At 43.4% G+C, this 26,091-nt stretch overlaps 1 protein-coding gene across 1 annotated transcript in view; it reads right to left on the bottom strand.

The window, feature by feature from the left end:
- Positions 1-26,091, bottom strand: part of TTC7A (tetratricopeptide repeat domain 7A) — a 596,795-nt gene that overhangs the window by 358,168 nt on the left and 212,536 nt on the right. Inside the window, exon 10 of the mRNA XM_082252340.1 lies at positions 18,731-18,814. Within this exon, the coding sequence (XP_082108466.1) occupies positions 18,731-18,814 (84 nt within the window). The remainder of the gene's footprint in view (positions 1-18,730; positions 18,815-26,091) is intronic.

Below are 26,091 nucleotides of genomic sequence, written 5' to 3'. Positions count from 1 at the left end.
ATTTTTTTTTCTTTACTTTTTTTTTTTCTTTATTTTTTTTTTCTTTATTTTTTTTTGAATAGCCAGGTGCCAACAATTGCAACCACCAGTTAATTTAAATTTGATGACTGTTTTTTTTTTTTTCTTTAGAGATGTTAGTTTTGCTGCAGCATGTTCTATACATGCCACAGAAGCGCCATTTTACAGGCAGACTAAGTGGACCCCAAGGCACTATATTTAAATGAATTTTTCATTTTTTTTTTTTTTTTTATTAATTGATTATTTATTTTTACACTTTAAGCATCATTAAAAACACTACAGTAAACCAGCCTCCATTGCAGGGGTTACGTTCCGGACCCAGCCGCGAAAAGTGAAAATCCGCGAAATAGAAAAACCCTATTAAAATGCATTGTAGGCATGTTTTTTTTACTGTCACTGTACGTGTAAAAGCATTTTAAGGTCTTTAAACACACTTTTAAAACAATAGAAACTCATTTAAACACATAAAAGATACTGAGAGACATAGCAAGAGCTATGGAAAACACAAAAATATTTCATTTTTAATGATTTATATAGTAAAATAACATTACAAAAAAAGCCGCAATATACCGGGACCGCGATGGAGTGGGGGTTTACTGTACTCCTAAAAAAACAATTGTATTTAAAATACACTGTATTAGTGTGACTAGTTCCCAAAAAAGTGTCAAAAGTGTCAGTGTACGATTGTGCTCCGCAATATTGCATGTCCCACTATAAGTCGCTGATCACTGTTATTACTAGTAAAAATAAAAAATAAAAAAATAAATAAAAAAAATATCCCATAGTTTGTAGATGCTATAACGTTTGCGCAAACCAATCAATATACGCTTATTGGGATTTTTTTTTACCAAAAATATGTAGCAGAATAAAATTGTTAAGAAATTTGATTTTTAAAATTTTTTATTGGATATGCTTTATAGCAGAAAATAAAAATTATTGCTTTTTCTTTTTTTAAAACTGTCAGTCTTTTTTTGTTTATAGCGCAAAAATAAACCCAGTGGTGATCAAATACCACCAAAAGAAAGCTCTATTTGTGGGAAAAAGGACATACATTTTATTTAGGTACAGTGTCACACGACCGTGCATTTGTCAGTTAAAGTAGCGGAATGTCGCAAAAAAATGGCCTGGTCAGGAAGGGAGGTAAATCTTTCGGAGGTCAAGTGGCTAGAGAAACAATAAAAGGAGATATACTTACCAGATCCTCCCAGCAGCTAGACTGGTTCCCGTAGCTTCTACACTCCCACGCTCCAGGGCCCTGATCTCATCAAGACAAGAGCAGGGTCCATAGCCCTGCTCTGGGGGGCAGTCCACTGCTGGATCAGAGCTCTGCAGTGTGTAACTTCAGCTCTCCACCCCCTGCTTTCTGAAAGCTCAGGCACGCATTATAAATACTGGACTTTTTTAATGGCTGTAGAGATGAGAAGACTGCAGATAAACCGGTACAACTTATGTAGAGGGATTTGTTTCATCTCTGTGTACCACCTGAGGCCAGTCACTTCATTGGGTATATATGAGGGTTTACAACCACTTTAACTAACAATGCGCAGAGTAATGGCTATCAAGATCTGAGAGGCAGGCCAGACAGTCTAAAAGGTTATTAGAGCTAAATGACATATGTTTTATAGAGACCAGAAAGACACTTGTGTTTAAATATCTATAAAGTGGACCTAACTCAGACACTTGTGTTTAAATATCTATAAAGTGGACCTAACTCACATAGTAAATGTACAGTCCTGGCCAAAGTTTTGAGAATGACACAAATATTAATTTTCACAAAGTCTGCTGCTTCAGTGTTTTTAGATCTTTTTGTCAGATGTTACTATGGTATACTGGAGTATAATTACAAGCATTTTATAAGTGTCAAAGGCTTTTATTGACAATGACATAGTTTATGCAAAGAGTCAATATTTGCCATGTTGACCCTTCTTTTTCAAGACCTCTGCAATTCTCCCTGGCATGCTGTCAGTCAACTTCTGAGCCACATCCTAACTGATGGCAGCCCATTCTTGAGTAATCAGTACTTGGAGTTTGTCAGTGTTTGTGGGGTTTATTTTTGGTTACCCGCCTCTTGAGGATTGACCACAAGTTCTCAATGGGATTAGGGTCTGGGTAGTTTCCTGGCCATGGACCCAACATTTCGAACTTTGGTCCCCCCCAAGCCACTTAGATATCACTTTTGCCTTATGGCAAGGTGCTCCATCATGCTGGAAAAGGCATTGGATGGTTGGGAGAAGTTGCACCCGGAGGATGTTTTTGTACCATTCTTTATTCATAGCTGTGTTCTTAGACAAAATTGTGAGTGAGCCCACTACCATAGCTGGGAAGCAACGCCATACATGAATGGTCTCAGGGTGCTTTAATGTTGGTATGAGACAGGATTGATGGTAGTGCTCAACTTTTCTTCTCCGGACAAGGTTTTTTCTGGATGCCCCAAACAATCACAAAAGGGGTTCATCAGAGAAAATGACTTTACCCCAGTCCTCAGCAGTCTGATCCCTGTACCTTTTGCAGCGTTTCAGTCTGTCCCTGAGGTTTTTCCTGGGGAGAAATGGCTTCTTTGCTGCCATCCTTGACACCAGGCCATCCTCCAAAAGTCTTCTCCTCACTGTGCATTCAGATGCACTTACACCTGCCTGCTGCCATTCCTGAGCAAGCTCTGCACTGGTGGTGCCCCGATCCCGCAGCTGAATCAACTGTAGGAGACAGTCCTGGCGCTTACTGGACTTTCTTGGGTGCCCCGAAGCCTTCTTCACAAATGCAGTGGACATTTTTTTATGGGATTAGGTTTATTTTCATGGCAAAGAGGGACTTTTCAATGAATTGCACTTCATCTGATCACTCTTCATGACATTACATAGTTACATAAGTAGTAAAAGCGGAGTTCCACCCAAAAGTGGAACTTCCGCTGATCTGTTCTCTACCCACCTCCGGTGACACGATTGGCACCTTTCAGGGGGGAGGGGGGAACGGGTACCTGTTTCTGACAGGTATCCTTCTCCACTTCCAGGAGACAGCGCCGTGGCGCCATTCCTTGGATGTTTCGCCCCGCCACCTCCTCCTTCCTCCTGTGCAGGGCAAATTAGAAAGCACAGCGCGCTTTGTGCGTGCAAAATAGGGAACCGGCTGTGAAGCCAAAAGGCTTCACTGCTGGTTTCCCTTATCACGAATGGCAGCGGCAGCGCCTGACAGCCGATCCGATAATCGGCTGAGGTGCCAACATCACGGACTCCCTGGACAGATAAGTGTCTATATATTAAAAGTCAGCAGCTACAGTATTTGTAGCTTCTGATTTTGAATTTTTTTCCCCCAGGCGGTTGAACAAAGACAATAGTCCATCCAGTTCAACCTCTGCAGGTGTATGTGTGTCAGTGATGATAATCATTTCCCATATCCCTGTATATTGTGTTCTTTGAGCTGCACATCCAAGAGTCTTTTAAAAGTACCAATACTCCCTGCTGACACCACCAACCGTGGAAGAGAGTTCCACATTCTTACCGCCCTGACAGTGAAAAACCCCCTACGCAGCTTAAGGTTAAACCGCTTCTCCTTCAATCTTATTGTGTGGCCCCGTGTCCTCTTACACTCCCTGAGACTGAATAGTTTTTTTCCTGTGCTGGGATCACCTGTGAGGTATTTGTAAATTGCTATCATGTCCCCTCTCAGGTGTCTCTTCTCCAGCGAGAATAAATTTAGCGCTTGCAGTCGCTCCTCATAATTAGGGTCCTCCAATCCCCTAATTAGTATTGTTGCCTTTCTTTGGAGTCTCTCTAGCTCCAGCACATTCCTTCTGAGGATTGGTCACCAGAACTGGACAGAATACTCCAGATGTGGCCTGGCCAGAGTTTTGTAAAGTGGCAGGATGATAGTTTTATCTCTGGAGTACATCTTCTTTTTTATGCATGCTTAAATTCTGCCGACTTCGGCAGCTTGACATTGCATGCTATTGCTCAGTCTGTCTTCCACTAGGACCCCCAGATCTTTCTCCATTGTTGATTCCCCCAGAGCCCCCCCCCCCTAGTGAGTAGTTTTCATTTATGTTTTTAGCCCCCAAGTGCACTACCTTACATTTCTCCACATTAAACCGCATTTGCCATGTAGTTGCCCACTCCATTATTTTTTTCAGGTCATTTTGTAAGATTTCTATATCCTGATGAGAAGTTATTGCCTTGACTATTTCTGTGTCGTCCGTGAAAACTGAGATTGAGCTATTAATCCCATCCTCTATCTCATTTATGAATAAATTAAACAGAATTGGTCCCAGAACAGAACCTTGGGGTACCCCACTTACCACTCGAAACCAGTCTGAGTACATGTTATTTATCACCACCCTTTGGACGCACCCCTGTAACCAGTTTTCTGTCCAAAAATGAACCTTATGGTCGATGCCTGCAGACCTCAGCCTGTTGATTAAGCGTTAATGGGGAACTGTACCAAATGCCTTTGCAAAATCCAGATACACCAAATCCACAGGCCTTCCCCTATCTAGATCGCAGCTCACCTCCTCATAGAATGTTAACAGATTGGTCTGGCAAGAACGTCCCTTAGTAAACCCATGCTGATAGTCCCTTATCATCCCCTACAATAATTTACCTACTATTGATGTCAGGCTGACTGGCCTGTAGTTTCCCAGAATATGTCTCTGCCCTTTTTTAAATATTAGTACCACATTTGCTTTTCTCCAGTCAACCGGTACATTTGTAAGTATGCTGTTCGCAAAGATTAAGAACAATGATCAAGCTATAACTCGACTGAGTTCTTTGAGGACGCTCGGGTGTAAACCATCTGGTCTTGGTAATTTTTTGTGTTAAGCTTAACAAGTCCTCCTTGATTCCAGCCTCTGTTAGCCACAGCGGTATGTCCTGTGATATGCTGCTAACAATACTGTTGAGGTCAGAATACCCCTTCTTTTCCTGTGTAAAAACGGAGTATTTAGTACAGTAGTAACCATCCTCCCGTCATCGTTTTTTTATGTGTGCAGCATGCTCTGACCTCGCTTTTTTACTGTTAATATATCTAAAGAATTCCTTGGGATTTTTTTTACTCTTCTCTGCTATGTGTCTCTCATAGTCTTTTTTAGCCGCCCTATTTCGTTCTTACATTTTTGTTGCATTCTTTGTATTGTTGGAAAGCTGACAATGCCCCCTCCGCTTTATATTTCTTAAAGGCCATTTTTTTTTCTCTAAAAAGAATTTTTACTTTACGTTTTAGCCACCCAGGTTTGACCTTGGCTCGTCTATATTTATTTCCCATTGGAATGCACTGTGTGATACCTTTGTTTAATATGTTCCTAAAGCATTCACATGTTTCCTCTGTGTTCAATGTTTCTAGGGTTAGGTCCCAATTGATGTCCTGTAGTATTGAGTACAGTTTAGAAACGTTTGCTCTTTTGAAATTTAGAGTTCTTGTGCTCCCCTCGTGCCTCCTTTTCCTTTGATTTATGCTAAATGTGATCATCCAGTGATCACTAGATCCCAAGTTGTTATGTATTGCCACATCTGAGATCAGACTTGGATTGTTCGTAATTAAATCTAGCAATGCATTCTTTCTAGTAGGAGAATCCACCAATTGAGACACGAAGTTGTCCTGTAAGACATTCATGAATTGAAGGGCCTTTAATGAGTGAGCTGTCCCCTCTGCCCAGTCAATATTGAGATAATTGAAGTCCCCATTATGACGACATTTCCCTGCTTCGCTGGCATTCTTAACTGTGATAGAAGGTCCAGCTCCTCCGCCTTCTGGTTGGGGGGCCTATAACGTACCCTCACTATTAATTTCCCACTTACTCCTTCCCTGTGGAGTTCTACCCACACGGATTCCACCTCCCCCCTTGTCCCATTCACTTCACTCCTCCTTTCCTTCCTATACAAGGATTACCCCAGGATATTTGACAGCCAGTCACGTGAGATGTTAAACCAAGTTTCTATTATTCCCATAAAGTCTTAGTCCTCCTTGTGTAATAGCAGCTTCAGTTCCTCCATTTTGTTAGCTAGGCTCCTGGCATTTATGTATACTCCTCTCAGTGTTGTATGAGTGGATATTGACTTCTCTTTAAGTTTTCTCATGCTTTGTTAGTGATTTGACCACTCATTCACCCCGGGATTTGACGTTACGGTTATATTATCACTGCTGACTCCCATAATACCCTCTGTCCTTTGCTCACTGCTGACTGTCACTACATTCTGGAGTATATGCAAATTGCCATCATAAAAACTGAGTCAGCAGACTTTGCGAAAAATAATATTTGTGTCATTCTCAAAACTTTTGGCCAACTTATAGGAAACATCTAGAAATGTTCATTGTGCCTAAACGGTAACCTTAAAATCTTCTCTTTCTTGAATTTCCCGAAACATAGCAGTGTACTTCCTGTGCCTAGGCACTCATGTGCCTTCAGCCTTATATCTATTTATCTGCAGGGTGAGATCTAGGGCACTGCTGCCTCTGACTGCTAATCTTAAAGGAGAAGTACAGCCAAAGCTTGTTTAGCTGTACTTCTGTTGATCACAGGACTGCAGTTTGTTCTCCACTCCTGTGACCCCTTTTTAGCAGACAGCAGGCTGAAGTCCACTGCCTGATGACGTCACAGAGTCGGTCCAGGCTGGGACAAGATCATGACCATTTGGTCTGGATCCGCCCACATGCCTGGACCGGCACCAGGCTCAGCCTCTCAGCGTGCTGCTGAGAGCCTGAGCCGGCTACTCCCACCCCTCCACAGCTGAGCACTCCAGTGAGCATGACAGTCACCAGCTCTCTGCTTAGGGAGCCCTGAGAACCGAGCGATTGGCGGTGTTTGATCGATCAGTTCTAAGTGTTAAGAGCCGGCGGTGGACAGATGCAGCATCCGCCTAGGTAAGTATGATTAAAAAAAAAAGGATTCCCATATATCTCTTTTAAAGTTGTATTAAATCCTCAGCGTTTTTTAGCTGATTGAGCACAATAATATAAACATTCCCCAGTACATTTTTTGTTAAAAATTCTTACTCTTGTACCTGTTTACAAATTTCAACGTTTCTTTATGTACTAGCCAGAAAGATGCTGATAGGAGGAGAGAACAGAGTGACAGCAAGAGGAGCTCATCATTGTGCTGCTTCTCCTTTCCCTGTCCAGTCACAGACCAGGGCAGATCCAGGGCAACCTGGGCTCAGAGGAATTAGGTTGAATATTGGGGGCCATCAGATTAAGGACATCTAGTGGCAGAAAAAAAAAAACAACTGCTGGGGAAATCTCTGGATTAAACTGGAAAATTGCAACAAAAGCTTACATTTTAGTATTTCATCTTTTAATCCTTTTTTTTTTTTTTTGGCTGGAGTTCTGCTTTAAAATATAAAGAACATGCTGAAAGGAGGACTCTCTGGAATGACTGCAGTCTCTGAAAGGGAGGGAGATAGAGATGGACACATAAACAGCACACCAGGGTTCACATATGCTTTAAAGTGTTACTCCACTTTTGTTGAGAAAAAAAATTCCCCTCTGGGTGATCTCTGTACATTGCAGGGATTATTACAAACTTTGTTGCAGATTCCTACCTTTTGTTATTCCGAAGAAATCACTGTTTATTTCTCTGTGCCTCTGTGCTGAATGGGTCTAATGGGAGTGATTTAATAATTATCAATCAGCTGTGCCGCTGCAGGAACGAATTGTTCTGCCAACCTTAGAATGCCGGCTACTTTCTGAGCCGCCAGGACACTTCTCATGCCCCCTTGAGATTGACATAGGCCAGGGCCGAGGCATTGTTCAATTGAATCTGTACCAGACACCCCTGGAGACGACCAGGTGATCCAATGATCCAGGCAGAGTCTGATCGCCCGGAGTTCAAGTACATTGATTGGTAGCCTGGACTCTTCCAGAGTCCAGACCCCCTGAGCACACTCTGTCCTGAGGAAGCCTCCCCACCCGGACAGGCTGGCGTCCGTGGTGACGACCGTCCAGTACAGGGGAAGAAACTATTTGCCCTGATGATGTGCCCAAGGGCAAAGCCACAAAATCAGACACCCCCTCGTACTCCGGCTCAACGGGATCAGATTGTCTAGAGACTAAGGATTCTTGTTCCATTTAACCAGAATCTCTTTTTGCAGAGATCTCATGTACAAACGGAATGCCCTTGAGGGTAGACACCATCAGGCTCAGTACCCACATGCAAGACTGTAGAGATGACCATCTGCTGGACAGCAGAATTGCCTCCTGCAATTTCTGAAGTTTTTCCAGAGAAAGAAAACACTCTGGCTGAGGCCGAGTCCAGAGTCAGACCCAGATAGTCCAGGCTTGTGGATGGAACCAGAGCAGACTTCTGAAGATTCAGAATCCAACCGAATTCCCTCAGAGTTCGCAAAGTAATCTCCAAGTTGTCCAACAGAGCAGTCCAAAACTCTGCTCGCAAAAGCAGATTATCCAGGTACCCCAGTACCACTATCCTCCACTGACGCAGCAATGCTAGGATCGGGGCCAATACTTTTTTGAAGGCCCGAGGAGCGAAGGCGAGACCAAAGGGTAACGCCACAAACTGATAATGTTCCTCGCCCTCAGCAAAGCAGAGGAAGCGCTGGTGGCCAACACATATTGGGATGTGTAGGTAGGCGTCCTTGATGTTGATGAAGGCGAGGAAATCCCCCTTATGTAGGGGACACCACCACTGTGCGAATGGATTCATTCCAACAGGCCCATGATAAAAAGTTGTGGCAGGACATCAGGCTCCTAATCACAGCCCTCACACCAAGGACACCTCTACTCTTCCTGTTGTACAACATAGAGTAGGGAGAGCTGGTTTTTTAATAACAACCACTGCATCAAAGACACCTCTACCCTTCCTGTTGTACAACATAGAGTAGGGGGAGTCAGGCTCTCAATCACAATCCACACATCAAAGACACCTCTACCCTTTCCTGTTATACAACATAGAGTAGGGGAAGTCAGGATCCCAACCCAACCACTACATCAAAGACACCCCTACCCTTTCCTGTTATACAACATAGAGTAGGGGAAGTCAGGATCCCAACCCAACCACTACATCAAAGATACCTCTACCCTTCCTGTTGTACAACACGGAGTAGGGAAAGTCAGGATCCCAATCCCAACCGCTACATCAAAGATACTTTACCATTTCTGTTGTAGAAGACAGAGTAGGGGAGTCAGGCTTTCAATCACAACCCCAAAAAATCAAATATACATCTATTCTTCCTGGTGTACAACATAGAGTAGGGGGAAGTCAGGATCTCAATCACAACCACCACATCAAAGACATTTCTACCCTTCCTGTTGTACAACAGAGTAGGGAGAGCTGGCTTTTAATCACAACCACTGCATCAAAGACACCTCTACCCTTTCTGTTGTACAACATTGAGTAGGGGGAGTCAGGATCCCAACCACTACATCAAGGACACCTCTACCCTTTCCTGTTGTACAACTTACAGAAGGGGGGTCAGGCTCTCAATCACAACCACTGCATCAGACACCTCTACCATTCCTGTTGTAGAAGACAGAGTAGGGGAGTCAGGCTCTCAATCACAACCCCACATCAAATACACCTCTATTCTTCCTGTTCTACAACTTGGAGCAGGGGGAGTCAGATCTCAATCACAAGCCACAACCCTTCCTGTTACAGTGGTGTCACTGCTCTCTACAAGGCAAATGGAATGCCAGGGGGATTAAGTCAGAGGTGTAGAAAAAATTCTAAGTAGGCATTTCGGTAAGGGCACTATTTAGTCTGTCCAGCCAGCATGTCCTGTGAGTGAATTTAAAACAGCTGATGGAGCAGAATAGGAAAGTACCGGTATGTTTACGTGCTTGGGAAATGTTCACTTTAATGAGACATCCGAAAAAATGGCAAGGACTCGGCGTGCCCTTAGTAGCAGCTCTAAAACTTGTCACTACATCTGCTGCTAATCTGTCTTGTACAGGAGCCACTGCATACATGACATATCCCTGCAGTGCTAATCAAGATGTCGCTCTAATTCTCAGATCCCATTTCACCATGATGAAATGATGGCAGCAGCAGGATAGAGCCGGTTGTCTCTAGCGGAGCCGTGTCCTATAAATTCAGTTTTAGAATGCGGATCTAGACACAAAGGGTGATGCTGAAATTCCCCTATCTCCACACCCACTGCATTTTATTATGACCGATGGTTTGCTCTGAAAGAGCCCTGTCCTTAATGCTTTGGTCGGCACACATTCAACACACTGTAAACTGCTCAGCTTCCAGCAGCAGCGTGACGCATTGCAGAGACTACGACAGGAATCCTTTGGGACTGCATATGAAACACTGCACAGAGGGATTGTAGAAGGGAAGGATTCCCCACTTACCCTTATAAGGCCTTAACTATTTCTAGCACCCATCCGTTATTCAAAACCATTTCACTACTAGACCCCTGCCTGGGTTCTGAGCTCAGAAAATGAATGGGGTTATGTCATTGCAGCTGTCAATAACACGTAAAGTTGTTTACTAGTGTCATTTCTTTTTTTTTTTTTTTTGCAAGCACCGTTTCAAATTACAAACAATGCTCCATAAGGCTTTAGAAAGTAAACCCTCCTCTGCAAGTTGTACCTATAGGTAAGCCTATGATAAGGCTTACCTATAGGTACTGTAAATATCTCCTAAACATGTACCGTTTAGGAGATATTTACCTTACATGCAGCCAGCGACGTCACTGGCGCATGCGCTCTGAAGTAATGGCCGCTCGTGCCGTTCCTTCAGAGTCCCGTGCCGTGACCGTCGGCTCCCGCGCACGTGCGCGGGAGTGACGTCACCGCGGCTCCGGCCAATCAGATGGCCGGATGCCGCGATTCCGGAAGACGGGCGACTGGACATGTCGCCCGTCATAGAGGTAAGCAGGCGGCACGGCGGGGGCTCGTTCTAAGGTAAGTATTTCATAATGAGCTAGTATGCGATGCATACTAGCTCATTATGTGTTTCTCTTTCAGGGTGAAGAAAAAAAATAAAAAATGTGCGTTTACAACCTCTTTAATGCTTCTGTGGCTTCTTGGAAACTACGAGCAATTACACACAATGCAGTGTGACACACTGGTTCTATTATTGAACATCATTTGTGATAACTGGGGCAGGTCATTTCACAAGAAGGTAGCCATTCCAGCTTACATTTTTAACTCCCAAATGTTACTGTAGTTATGCTAATGCTGAAAAAAAATCTGGGCCTGTTTCAGCTCGGAACAGTGCACTTTGGCATCCTTGCCTTGGGTGACAGAGGACCTTGTCCAGCCCCTGTTGGCATATATTGCAATAGACACTCATCGGCCACTTTATTAGGTACACCTTGCTAGTACTGGGTTGGACCCCCTTTTGCCTTCAGAACTGCCTTCATTCTTCCTGGCATAGATTCAACAAGGTGTTGGAAACATTCCTCAGAGATTTTTGTCCATATTGACATGATAGCATCAAGCAGTTGCTGCAGATACAGGATGTGAATTCCACCACATCCCAAAGGTGCTCTACTGGATTGAGATCTGGTGAGTGTGGAGTACAGGGACCTCATTGTCATGTTGAAGAAACCAGTGGTGAGATGATTTGAGCTTTGTGACATGGTGCATTATCCTGCTGGAAGGAGCCATCAGAAGATGGGGACACTGTAGTCATAAAGGGATGGACATGGTCAGCATCAATACTCAGGTAATAAAAGAGAAGACAACAAGGCGCCTCTAAATGCAGACTGTAGACAATTTATTTAACATAACACATATAGATGCACTCACATGTTCCAAAAAGTACATGAGCCTGAAGATTGGGGGGCAATCAGTCCCTCTATGGCGTCCTGGGCAGATCAGTTCTGGTGCCTGCAATACTCAGGTAGGCCGTGGCGTTTAAACGATGCTCTATTGGTACTAAGGGGCCCAAACTGTGCCAAGAAAATATCCCTCACACCATTACACCACCAACCTGAACCGTTAATACAAGGCAGGATGGATCCATGCTTTCATGTTGTTTACGTCAAATTCTGACCCTACCATCTAAATGTCGCAGCTGAAATGGAGACTCATTAGACCAGACAAGTTATTCCAATCTTCTATTGTCCAATTTTAGTGAGCCTGTGCGAATTATAGCCTCAGTTTCCCGTTCTTAGTGGACAGGAGTGGCACCCGGTGTGGTCTCCTGCTGCTGTAGCCCATCTTCTTCAAAGTTCAATGTGTTGTGCATCCAGAGATGGTATTCTGCATACCTTGGTTGTAACAAGTAGCTATTTGAGTTACTGTTGCCTTTCTATCATCTCGATCAGTCTGCCCATTCTCCTCTGGCCTCTGACATCAACAAGGGATTTTCCTCCACAAAACTGGATATTTTCTCTTTTTTGGACCATTCCCTGTAAACCCGAGAGATGGTTGTGTGTGAAAATCCCAGTAGATCAGCAGTTTTTGAACTACTCAGACCAGCCTGTCTGGCACCAACAACCATGCCACGTTTAAAGTCACTTAAATACCCTTTCTTCCCCATTCTGATACTTTGTAATTCAGCAGGTTGTCTTCACCACATCTAGATGCCTAAATGCATTGTATTGCTGCCATGTGATTGGCTGATTAGAAATTTGTGTTACCAAGCAATTGAACTGGTTTACCTAATAAAGTGGCCGCTGAGTGTATGTTCAGACTAACTGATTGGGCCAAATGCTTCCATGTGCATAGAATATCAACATATACCACCAACATGGGGTCAGTGACCAGGCCTAGTTATGTAGCTCTGCTGCAACCCTTCACCCTATACTGGCTTTATGTGTTCATTTAAAGCTGAACTATGGGCCCTTGAAACTTTAATTTTCATCTCATTTACACCTCAGAAGCCATGAAGGCTATAATCCACTTTATATGCACCAAATATCTTTGCAAACAGAGAAATTTCCTTTTAAATGTGTCAGTGAAATCATTATTGTGCTATACATATCCTGTGCAGAGAGCAGAACAGTGGGAGGGACCGAACAGGCTCCACCCACTATGGGCTGTCGGTAGAAAACTAAAGGAAGGGGCGGAGACATGACCAGTCACCCTACACAAGGAGAGAGAGAGCAGCAGTGAGCGGTCTTTATTACAGGAAGCTCCTATACAGAGGGAAAGTTTCACACTGGATTACGGCAGGGATCTGGAAGAAATACACAAAGCACACCAAGATTCAAGAAGTATACACATGATAAGTGGATTTTTGACAGTATTTGCTTATCCCAGGATTTCATCTTAAAAGTGATATTATAGGCTGATTTTTCTTATAAATAATAAACATGTTATACTTACCTGCTCTATGCAGTTGGTTTTGCACAGAGCAACCCAGAGCCTCCTTTTCTTGGGTCCCCACCAGCGCCCCTGGCCCCTACCTCAAGTGCCCCCTGTAACAAGCAGCTTGCTATGGGGGCAACCAAGCAGGTTTGCTCCCGAGCCATTGCTCTGTCTGTCCATTCAAACACAGAGCGTGGCTCAGCCCTGCCCCTGCTTTCTTCTTATTGGCTCATTGGCTGTGACTGACAGTAGTCAAAGGCTCCCACTGCTGTTTCAGCCAATGACGAGGTAGAGATCCCGAAGAGCTGCTGCTCTTGTGCACATTGCTGGATCGCAATGGGGCTCGGGTAAGTATTGGGGGGGGGGGGTCGGGGTTGCTGATGCACACAGAAGGTTTTTTTACCTTCATGCATTGCATGGAGGTAAAAAACCTTGAGCCTTTACGACCACTTTCAGTACAACATACACTGGTGAGGCTGGCCATGGACAGCTCCAAGTTCGAGCCCTGGGTGGCCCTGCAAGCACCACCTAGCTTGACAAAAGTAAATTTAGGATTCATGCACATGACCACAAAAGGGGATACAGCATGCATGGAGCATAAACAGCTGGCGCAAGGGAGTCAAAGCTGCAGCATACAGTCTCCCATTGCAATAAATAAGGATTTACACTGGTGCTGGCGTAAGCTGCCACATGGACCCAGGCTTACAACCCTGGATGTAGATCGTGTTCAATCAGGCAATTGTTCCAGAAACAGAAATGCAGCACACCAAGATGCAAAAATATATTCTTCCTGTATTAATATAGCCAGCATTAAAAGTTTCTATTCTGACATGTTTTGCCCTAGGCACAGCGCTTTCTCTCTGTGTGTGCCCAGGGTTGTACACCTGTGTGCATTTGTGAGTTTATGCAAATGCTGGCATAAACCCTCAAATAGCAGGGAACATCTCTTCATTGTAATGGAGGCTGTATGTTGCATCTGTGGCTCCTTTGCATGGGCTATTTACGCTTCACACACGCTGAGAGAAAATCAAGCTGCTTATGGCTAGCTTTAGTATATGGCTTTAGACATACAGTACCTTTAACTATCCAATCAATGGGCTTGGGGTGGGTTGATGACCAAGCTGTATAGCTTAACCAAAATGAAGAAAAACGAAGTCACTGACCTAGTTATACAGTATGGCATTGATGGGCTTATATATGCAGCTGGTTTACTGGAATTCAAGTTTATCTAGGGTCAAAACATTTCTTTTTACCTTACTTAGAGTACGTAAGAGCTGAAAACCTGTCTATGTCTCATTGCAGGGCTTTGCCTTTACTTCTGTCCTGAAGACACAACAGGAAATAAGCTGAAATCTCTCCAACGTGAGGGCAAACCTCCTCTAAGTTATCACTGGAACAGGTGTACCCGTTGGAAAGTTTCCCCTGTTCCGGTGACAATTGTAACATTTTTAAATTTCACATCTCTTTCTGTACTAGTAACAATAGTTAGAAATAAAGAGAGTGATTCTCCCCAGCAGGAATAAGAAATAAAAACCTGGGTGGCACAGAGTCTTGGGCCCAATGCACACTTGACCTAGCTTTACCTATGTTTAGTGCAGAATGTGCCCAGGGACAAAGCCTGGAACCCAAGAATTCTGCTATCCAGGGATTCGTCCCTGAGCGCATACTGCTCTAAATGTATGTACCACTCTGTACACCATCCAGCCACAGGAGCTTTCAGACTCTCGAAGTTTAACAGGTTGCCACCTGTGCCTTTTTCTGTGGCTAAACTCGAGAGCTCCATACAGCGGGGCTAAATGCCCAGTGTGCGTAGAGTCTTAGTGGTTGACACTTATGCTCTGTAGTACTAGGGTTCTTTGGTTAGAATCTAGGCCAGGGGGGTCTCCAAACCTTCTAAGCAAAGGGCTAGTTTACTGTCCTTCAGGCTTTAGGGAGGGCCATACTGTAGCCAGTGGGAATAAACAATGCCCCGTTGTTGGTATTAGTGGGAGAAAAAAATGCCCTACTGTTGGTATCGGTGAAATGAATAGTGCTTCATTGATGGTGTCAGTGGGAGAAATGGTATCCTATCATTGGTGTACGTTGGAGGCATAGTACCTCAAAGGCTGGATAAAGGCAACCAAAAGGGCCCCATCCAGCCCTCAGGCCAAAGTTTGGAGACCACTAATTTAGGCGAAGATACTATCTACCTGTAGTTTATATATTCTCCCTGTGCTTGCGTGGGTTTCCTCCCAAAGACATGCTGATACATATTTTGGCACTAGTATGTGTGTGTGTATAAATTGGCTTTGTACATGCAATATCACATTCTACAGTCCCAAGCCTCAACAACAGGGGTGGGGACCTGGAGGCCTACCTTACAAAAAATTGGCCGAGAAAATCCTATATAAAAGGCTTTCAAGTGTAACAGACATGGTGCCCAAATTGATGACCCATAGAATTGCCAAGATTTAGAGCAAAAATCCCAACAGAATTTCTAACCATGCCCTATACCAGTCTTTCTAAACCTTTCTACCCCAAAGGATCCCTAAACACTAAAATAATTTTTCAAGTCTTGAGGAACCCTTACTACAATCATGTTGGTGGTCATTTGAAAGAGTGACTTCCTTGCAAACAGCTAAAACTATAATTGGTGTTTTGCTGCCAGCTTTGCCAATGGCGGTAGACCTGGTTCTACCAAATAAGAGGTCAATCAGCCATAACTCAAGGAACCCTTGGCAATTTCTGGAGGAACCCTAGGGCTCCTTGGTACCTTGGTTGAAAATGACTATATTAGATCAAAAAGAGTGGCATTGGCTACAAACCTATCTCGGCACCATCAAATGGGAGGTTAATCAGCCACAACTCAAAGAACCCCTAGCAATCTTTGGAGGAACCCTAGGGCTCCTTGGTACCCTGGTTGTGAATGACTATATTAGATCAAATGAGCGGCATTGGCTACAGAACTATCTGAGCACCATCAAATGGGAGGTTAATCAGCCACAACTCAAGGAACCCCTAGCAAGCTCTGGAGGAACCCTGGTTGAAAATTACTGGCCTATACCATGCAAAATAAAAAAAAAGAAATATTTGCTTATAGATACAAATATCTTCTCTTCATTATACTGTATCTCCTACATTTTCCTTATATCCATCCCTGAATTAATTCAAGAACTAACTTCCAAAAAAAATCCTTCATGAAAGAACTTAAATGAGATTTACCGGCCTTTTGACCGGACACTGTCCATGCAAGCCGGGACTAGCTGGCAGTTGTGTTCCTGGCTCGGCTCCCTGGTGTACATTTCTGCCCAAGCTGCGGTCTTCATTGTCTTTTTGTCAAATCCGATATGACGAGCTCAGCAGTCCTGACTAGGGGGATATAATAATTTACAAGGCGACAGCTGTATTAGATTCCTGTGGAAGAGTTATTTGCAGGGAGCTATTTAAACCCTGCAGTGGACGGTATGACATAAGATGATTCATTGTGTCATGTTCGCTTAATGAGAGTGCAGCAGGACGGCGTTTGGCAAAGTGACATCAAATAGCGAAGCTGGTATTTTGAGGCACAGCTCGGTTACATCTCACTCTCAGATTTCACCCACGAGGAAATACAAACTTCACAGACTACTATCAGCTGTGATGTAACTTCACAGAGAAAAGTGCTTTATTCTCTGAACTTCGAGAGAAGACAAAATAGGAAATTTCAAATTGAAATGTTCAGACTTGTTGTTTTTGATTTTTATTTACGCCCATGCTGAGTTGTGAAATGGCATGAATGTAGCAATTACTGAATCGTCAAACTGTGTCTGTGGGTAGTGGCTTAAGCCTCGTACACACGCAACTAATTTCCGCCGACCGGTCGTCAGTCTTTTGTCCAGAGTGGTGTCTGTTGGTTGGAATGTGCTCTAGACTGCACACGAATTTTCCCGCACGACAGAATTCTACTTCAGAAGTGATGTCATGTGTTGGATTGCTTTCTTTGTGTTCTTTCATCTCTGAGCATGCCCAGACTTACTCATCAGATTTTTCCCCATCGAAATCTGAACTAATGAGATGAAAATCGGACGTTTTTTGACGGTTGACAAAAATTATATAGCCTGCACACCAGGATTTTTTCGGCCGAAAAGTCAGTCGGTTGTCAGAAGCACCATACTAACAAGCCGAAAATCGGCAGATCGGTCGTCGGACGAAATTTCCTGGCCGAATTTCTACTCGTGTCTACAGGGCTTTAGGCCCATGCACACTGGACAGCCGCAAGAGCTGTCAGCCTTTCTTAGAGTTTAAAAGGTTGCTCCCTGTGTTCTCTACCTGTGGCTAAACCCCACAATGCACCGGGGCTAAGTCTAGGTTCACATCTATGCGGACTGAGCTTGATGCATTTTTCAGGAACGTTTTGCGGTGCGTTTTGCATTTTTAAGCCTGTGTTTTTGCATGCAGTTTTCATGCATTTCAAGTTTTTTTTTTTTTTTCTTTAAACGCACTGTAAACACATTGTATATAGCTGGTTGCTAAGGAGCAGAATGGGAAGTCCTTAACAACCTATGAGCCATCATCTGTCAGCGGATTTCCCCGCTAACAGCTGCATATAAAAAAAGAATTGGAAGCAAAAAAATTTGTGACAAAAACGCAGTGGGGTCCACCCCCAATCCATACCAGACCCGAAGGGCCTGATATGAATTTGGAGGGGCCCCCAAGCCAAAATTTTTAAAAACAATGTTGCGGGGTCCTCCCCAAAATCCATACCAAACCCTATGCAGTAACTTTATAGATAAACTCATGTTCCAAATTGCATTGTGTGATACAAAAACTGTAAGTTGAAGAAAACAACATTTTAAGTGGAAACTATAATGGTTTTTCATTTTACCTTATTTTTAAGTTTAAGAGGTAAAACATTGATTTTATTTAATTCCTATATAAAAAAATTAAAATAAAGAACAAAATAGAACTAGAGGCAGCTTGAATATTCTCTGTCTGGAAAGTGGCAACTTCAATCTTAGCTCTCCTGCAGAGCTATGGCTGCTGCTAATATCCGACCCTTCTAGGTGTGTCAGATGCCACACCCCTGACTACAGACTGTGGCCCCTCCCATCAGCCTCCACATCACTACAAGACCCAGCAGTGACGTAGTGGCCAGCAGGTGGAATTACAGGACCCAGTAAAGTATGCAACCTCTGGTAGATACCATCGGCGGCCATAGCTCTGCCAGAGGGCAAAGATCTGAGTCAAAGTTGGCCCAACAAGTAAATATTCTTCTTTTTCTTTCACAGGCTGGCTTTAATTATTTATATATAGTGATGCCTTAGGTAGTGGCAGTAAAAGGGTTAAAGATTTCAACCAAGCTCCTTGAAACTTGCTAAAAGCCTTGCAAAATCCCGCTGTACACGCTGCTCTTCTACAAGATGAAGCCCATGTAAACATGGACAATAATTAGAATCTGACTGATGTAGGTTACAGTTGCATTTTTTTCCCCTAATCACAAAAATAATCCCAAAATTGTAATCTTCGTTGTGCCATGCACCTAATACCTTACCTTGCCACAAGACATCATGGATAATGCCAGCTGATACCAAAGATGAAACTCTCCACATGCAAACTTCATGGCTCTCTCCAGACACTGAAAAACAGAGAAAACCCAAATCAGAAAAAAAAAGTTTCAGATAAGAACTCCAGTCTATCTAGTAGTAGTTTGTAACATTTACTCGGACATGTTCTGTAAGTTTGAAGGTGTATCGTAGCTTCTCCAAGCCACTTCTTTAGTTCTAATGAGTGTCATGAACATACTCTAAGATTATATCCACACAGGTAGCACAGACATCCTAATCCAATCACTGGGATATGTAGATAGTGATTGCCCGAACACAGGGTGTACTTGTTAAGGTTGTAGAACCATCTATGGCAGTGGTCTCCATACTGTGACCTGGGGGCTGTATGCGGCCCTTTGCTTGCCTTTTTCTGGCCCTTGGGGCACTTTTACTTCCACTGATACAAGACAATATTCATTGAAACCCACAATGGAGCAATATTCCTGCTACTGACATAAAAAATGGGGCACTATTTCTCCCATTGATGCCAACGATGGGGCATTATTCCTCAAACTGACAACGATGATGGGGTACTCTTCCTCCCACTGACACCAATGATGGGGCACTATTCCTCCCACTGACACCAATGATTGGGCACTATTCCTCCCACTGACACCAATGATGGGGTATTCTTCTTCTCACTGACACCAATGATGGGGTACTCTTCCTCCCACTGACACTAGCAATTGGGTACTATTCCTCCTCCTAATACCAAAGACGTATTGTTTATTCCCACTGACACCAGGACAATTTCTACTCCCAATGACTATAGTCCAGCCCCTCTAAAGACTGAAGATCAGTAAACTTACCCTTTATTTTAGAAAGTATGGAGACCCCTGATCTACAGTATAATGTTAGGAAGTCTGGATAGGTGTTAATTACTTGTTTTCCATGACTAAATGTGTGAATTGTTGTCAAACTGTCAAGGAAGAGATGTTAAAATGACATTATATGTGAAGGACACATGGTGTAAAAGGCCCCCACCCCCATTTAGGGTTGGTTGTACCAGTCTGACGTAGAAGGCCTCTTCCTTACATCTTATGAACCAACTATCATCTCTGTCCAAAATGTGCACCTCGCAGCCCTTGAAAGAATGTCACTCCAGTCTAAACAAAAAGGACTATGTTGAGCATTGAGGGTGGTGACTCCATGATCTCCACCTCATCCAATTAAAGAACGCTGTGTATTTACTGAAAAAAAAATTCTAGGCGCACTGTCAATGGTGCCATGCCCAGTGACTCCCTCTGGTTCCTATGACCCTCTAACTAGGCCCTAAGGGAACACGGTGCTATATATTGCTGAATAAAACCACAATGCATTAAACAAGTAGTGGCCAACATATCTGCACAGCAGCATGGTGCACATTGACCTTTATGTTAATGCATGTTAATGCGCCTCAACAAACCAAACCCAGCCTTAAACCGAACCTGTGCTTTGCTTTTGTGGGTCAGAGCAACTGGTACACTTAAATGACACTACCCTCCTTCCTTTCCCTTTATTCGCTCCTTTCTACACTCCCTGACCACACTGGTCACCCATGGAGAAAAGGGGGCTCTTTGTGAGCTCCAAGCTGCACCCACATGACAGCATTGGACTGGCTGCTTAGGCACCCATCACTTAAATATTGAAGAAAGGAAAGAGTGACATGCTATCCACACCTATACCACTGGCAAATATTCTTTGTTCCAGGAGGCTGAATGGAGCAGCAGGGGAGCAAAGGAAGTTACATGTTTGATAGGGACCATTTAGGCGAACCTTATGCTTTGCCTTATATGGTTAAAGAATATGAAACCCCTCACCTTGTAAAGCAAGCCATTCAGTTTAAAATAGTCAAATAATAAAGTCAACAATTGTGTGTGTGTGTGTGTGAGTGTGTGTATATATATATATATATATATATATATATATATATATATATATATATATTATAAATAAATATAAATATTACAAATTATAATTATAAATACCTTTTTTCCTTTTTAAACTGTGATCACGTACCCTCTGTTCTCAGTTGCATAAAGAGCTTAGAGAGCTTGGGGAAGAGTAACAGCAGTACACTGATCTTCCCAGTAAATGGCTGCGTTTGTGTGTGTGTGTGGGGGGGGGGGGTCTGGACAAATCTAATCATTAGAGGACAGCAGGCTGAGCACAGCCAGTTTTCTGACCGTTCTGTGCTCCCATGCCTAGTGTTGTCAGTTTTTTAATAGGAAAGCAAAGGGACCGGCAGGAAGACCAGGGATTTCACACAAAGGAAGCAATACAAAGAGAACTGGATACTTTTTAACACAACTACACGGTATATCAGGCACATATCAGGAATATGAAATGTTCGGTTTACATATTCTTTAAAGCCCATGTTCATTCTAATCTATGCTTTATATAATCCCCTGCATTCAACTAAATGGGTGATCAACTTTTTTTAATAGTGTTTTAGGACTCTTCTCACAATGCTATGTTCTGCAAACTCCTTACCTGAAGTAAGTGCTTAGAACCAGGGTACAGTGACACAGATTTAGGAATATTTGGAAAATAAGGATACTGACAATCAAAAAGAGTGAGCAGAGCCACCAGATGCAGAAGATCTTTGGAAGGATGAAATAAGGAGAACGTTGGCAGGTAGATTGTCTCAAATGGGTCAGTTTATAAGAATATCTTTCCATTACGTTTTTTGGATGCATTACAATCCAATGCAAAATAAAAAATAAAAAATCAGACAACTTGTGAATTGATAGACTGAACAGAAGAACCCCTTGCTACCTCTTCATCTTCTAGGGTGCACGGTATAGAGCGAGCACCGGTCACGATGTTGGTGTTTGTTCGGCCGGTGGGTGCAGCTGTTACAGTGTGATTTCATGCAGAAGTATGGCTCAAGAGCAGTCATCCACACAGCTCTATTCCGAGCACATGAGCAATTAAGCTGTGTAAAAACTGCAGGATCAGAGTTGCCAAAAATCACGGGATCCCCACAAATGGATTTATGAATCACTGCGGCAATAATATGCTATAAAGAGCTTGATAAACACTCAAAGAAGCAATGTACATTCCAGGTAAGAAGAGGAAAAATGACACTGTAAAATGCTTTAGGAACATAGAGCTTCACAGCAGCAATACGGGAAAGGTGGCCATTAATAAAATGTTATACTGCATTTTGCATAAACGCTAAGTCCATCCTCCCGTATCATTAACAATATAAATACACTATATTACCAAAAGTATTGGGATGCCTGCCTTTACACGCACATTAACTTTTAAGGTATCCCAGTCTTAGTCCATAGGGTTCAATATTGAGTTGGCCCATCCTTTGCTGCTAGAACAGCTTCAACTCTTCTGGGAAGGCTGTCCACAAGGTTTAGGAGTGTGTCTATGGGAATGTTTGACCATTCTTCTAAAAGGGCATTTGTGAGGTCAGGCACTGATTTTGGTCGAGAAGGGCTGGCTCGCAGTCTCCACTCTAATTCATCCCAAAGTTGTTCTATGGGGTTGAAGTTAGGACTCTGTGCAGGCCAGTCAAGCCCCCTGCCCGCAGACCCCCACAACCAATGGCCAGGTTGTGGGAAAGAGGCCCTTGCCCCATCAACATGGGGACAAGGTGCTCTGGGGGGGGTGGTGCATGGTTCAGGAGGGGTGGGGCGCTCACTAGCCTTCCCCCTTTCTTGACCTGCCAGGCTGCAAGCCCAGATAAGGGTCTGGTATAGATTCTGGAAAGAACCCCGTGCCATTTTCTTTCCTAATTTTTCATTGCTGGCATGTTTTTTTTTTTTACACTTACATTCAGCTGTCAGCGGGGAACCCCACTGACAGCTCATGACTCATCAGTTGCTAAGGACGTGGCGGTTGCCTGCTCTTTAACAACCATGTTGTTTACTGGTTGCCATCAAATGGCATCAAAAATGCAACAATGGGTGCATTTAAATTGGGAGGAGCGTTTTGGTGCGTTTTTTTTTAACCAAATATGCAGCAAGCAGCATTTTTAACACCGCTTTAAAAGGTGCGGACGATGGCCGTCAATAAATTTGTTTTCATATAAATTCATAAAGGTAATTAAAAAGTCGACTATATTAAAATTATTTATTAAAATATATATTTTTTAAAAAAAATTAAATTTCGTTCTCAGCCAAGTGAATCCTGATTTTTTCGGTATCGAACTTTTCATTTCAATGCACCACTATGCAGCACCATTCAAAAAGCGCAGTGTGTCTTGCGCATGTGCAGTGGGAAATCAGCTGTGAAACACTAGGAAGTCACAGCCGGCTTTCCCCATTCAAGATGGCGGCGTGACCCGAAGAATGGTTTAGGGACTGGCCCAGCGCTGGATCCCTGGTATGGTAAGTGTCAAAAACTACAATATGTGTAGCTGCTGCCTTTTCATTTTTTTATGAAACCACTAAAGTTCCTCTTTACCATGCAGTGTTAATTTTGGCAGCAAATTTCAATTTAGTTTTAGTCTTAGTCTTAGGACTAAAATGGCATTTTAGTTTTAGTCCCATTTTAGTCTTCTGCAAGTGTTTTAGTTTTAGTCGTATTTAGTCGACTAAAACTCCAGTACATTTTAGTCGACTAAAACGTCCTACATTTTAGTAGACTAAAACTAATTTTAGTCATCTATAATCGAATGGGTGTAGTTCAATTGTAATTTGTAATGCATTATTTAAGCATTTCTCTACAATTTCCAAACTCATTATATACTACTGCTGGTCCTGGAGTGAAAAATCTAATATGTTATTATTTATGGTATTAAGCTTTGAGCATGCACCAATTTTGGCAGCAAATTTCGATTTAGTTTTAGTTATAGTCTTTTGACTAAAATGCCATTTTAGTTTTAGTCATATTTTAGTCATCTGAATTGTTTTAGTTTTAGTCGTATTTTAGTCGACTAAAATTTTGTTAATTTAGTCGACGAAAACGTTTTAGTCGGTTTTAGTCGACGAAATTAACACTGTTACCATGACAATGAGGTACATTAAAGTATAACTAAAGGCAAAACTTTTTTTAAGGTTTTAGTTAGAGTGGAGAGGGATTAGAACCCCTGTTTTTATCGATGTCTGTGCTCCAATTAGGGAGATTCATCCTCTCTATTCATCCTGGTGACTGCTAAAGTGAAAGAAAATCCTAAATTTTGAGTGCTCACTAGAACAAGAATAGAGGAGTAGTTTAACAATGGGGCCCCTAGTTCTGGAGACAACCAGGGATTCCCTCATTTAAGGCACCCATCAAAAATTTTGGGGCCCCTTACACAGCATTAGGCCTGGGCCCCTCCAGGCGTGACAACCAACATTCCGCAGGGCCGTCCCACCAAATCAGTCCACTGGCCATCCCACTGAGTCCTTCAGTGCACCCACTTTTATTTTAACATTCTTACAACTTAATATATGAAAATAATCCAATCCAGCAGAGACATCTCAATATATTCAGCAAAGAGACATCCCAATCCAGCAAAGAGACATCCCTTCTGCTGCATCGGCTTATTCTGCGGCCGTCCTGCTTTAGCAATTTCTAGTTACTACAGCAGTAACAACTCAATTTTGTTGGTTGGGCCTGGGCGGGCAGGCCTCTCGGGACGCCGGCCCCCTACTTCTGCATGAGTTGTCCCCCCCCCCCTGATGGCAGCCCTGCCCTCACTTTGAAGGGATTTCCTCTCATTTCCTGTTTTGGCTATTAGACAGGAACTGAAGGAAAATCTCTCCAACAGGGGTTAGAACGCTCCCTTAACCGCTTCCCGACCACCCGCCACCTACTTACTGTGGCAAGGTGGCTCTCCCGGGCAAACTGATGCAGGTCTACATTGGTCGTGCGCAGGCAGCTAGGGGGTGAGCGCGCGCCGCCAGCGGTGCACTCATCCCCCCCCCCCCCACTTAGCAGTGGGGATGCCGATGCACGGGGCAGGTGGCATAGATTGCTGCCTGACACCTGCGATCGCTCCCTACTGAGAGAGTAGGGAGTTGTAAACACAGCTAACCGTTCTTCTCCCTGGAAAGATCACAGAGCTCCTGTGATCCTTCTATGTAGGATCACAGGTCTCTATGGTCATTCCATAAGCCCCGCCCCATACAGTTAGAATCACTCCCCTAGGCTTACCTTTAACCCCTTGATCACCCTCAATGTTAACTTCTTCCCTGCCAGTGTCATTATTACAGTAACAGTGCATATTTTGTAGCACTGATTACTGTAGTAATGTCACTGGTCCCCAAAAAAGTGTCAAAAATGTCAGTTAGGGGTCCAATCTGTCCGCCGCAATGTCACAGTCCTGCTAAGAATCGCAGATCGCCGCCATTACTAGTAAAAAAAAAAAAAAAACACAATAAAAATGACATAAATCTTTCCCGTAGTTTGTAGACACGATAACTTTTGTGCAAACCAATCAAAATACGCTTTTTTTGCGATTTTTTTTTACCAAAAATATGTAGCAGAAAACAAATTGGCCTAACATGTTAAAACATTTTGATTTATAATTTTTTTTTTTGAGAATTTCATATAGCAGAATGTGAAAAATATTTTTTTTTTTTTTCAGAATTGTCGCTATATTTTTTGTTTAAAAATAAAAAATTGCACAGGTGATCAAATACCACCAAAAGAAAGCTCTGTTTGTGAGAAAAAAAGGACGTAAATTTTGTTTGGGTACAGCGTTGCATGACCGCGCAATTGTCAGTTAAAATCACGCAAAGTGCCGAGTTGAAAAAAGTGTCCTGGTCATTAAGGGGGCAAATCCTTCCGGTCTTAAAGTGGTTAAAGCGGAGTTCCAGCCATTTACTCACCTGTCCAACGGTCCAGCGATGCGGCCGCCGGAAGCCTCGATCCTCTCCCTCGGCGCCGGCATCACTGCTGTGGGCACCCGGCTGTTACAGTTTGCGGCTTCACAGCCGGGTACCCACTGTGCATGCGCGAGTCGCGCTGCGCGCCGTGATTGGCCGGCAATCTTCTGGGACCTCTGACGTGTCCCAGAAGATTGCAGGGAGGGAGGGGGAGGGGAGAACTTCCGCTCAGGGCGCCGCGGCGCTCCGAGCGGAAGTGGGAGCGGGTTCCTGTCAAAACTAGGTACCCGCTCCCCCCCCCAAAAAAATGACATGCCAAATGTGGCATGTCGGGGGGTCAGGACTCCCTAAAGCGGAAGTTCCACTTTTGGGTGGAACTCCGCTTTAATCAATCCAAAAATTAAAGAAGTGTTGCATTTAGTTCTACTTTAAAACCCATATCACTACAAAATCAATGTACAATGTCTATTTCCCATGTTCTTCTTCCCCGAAGCTTAATGTTTACATATTAATTAAAGCACAAATGGCAGCAGTGACCTGTGATCACCAAATTCCCTTAT

This window comes from Pelophylax lessonae, assembly GCF_965119305.1.
Source record: "Pelophylax lessonae genome assembly, chromosome: 3".
NCBI classification, from domain to species: Eukaryota; Metazoa; Chordata; class Amphibia; order Anura; family Ranidae; genus Pelophylax; species Pelophylax lessonae.
This window is presented reverse-complemented; position numbering and strand designations above follow the sequence as displayed.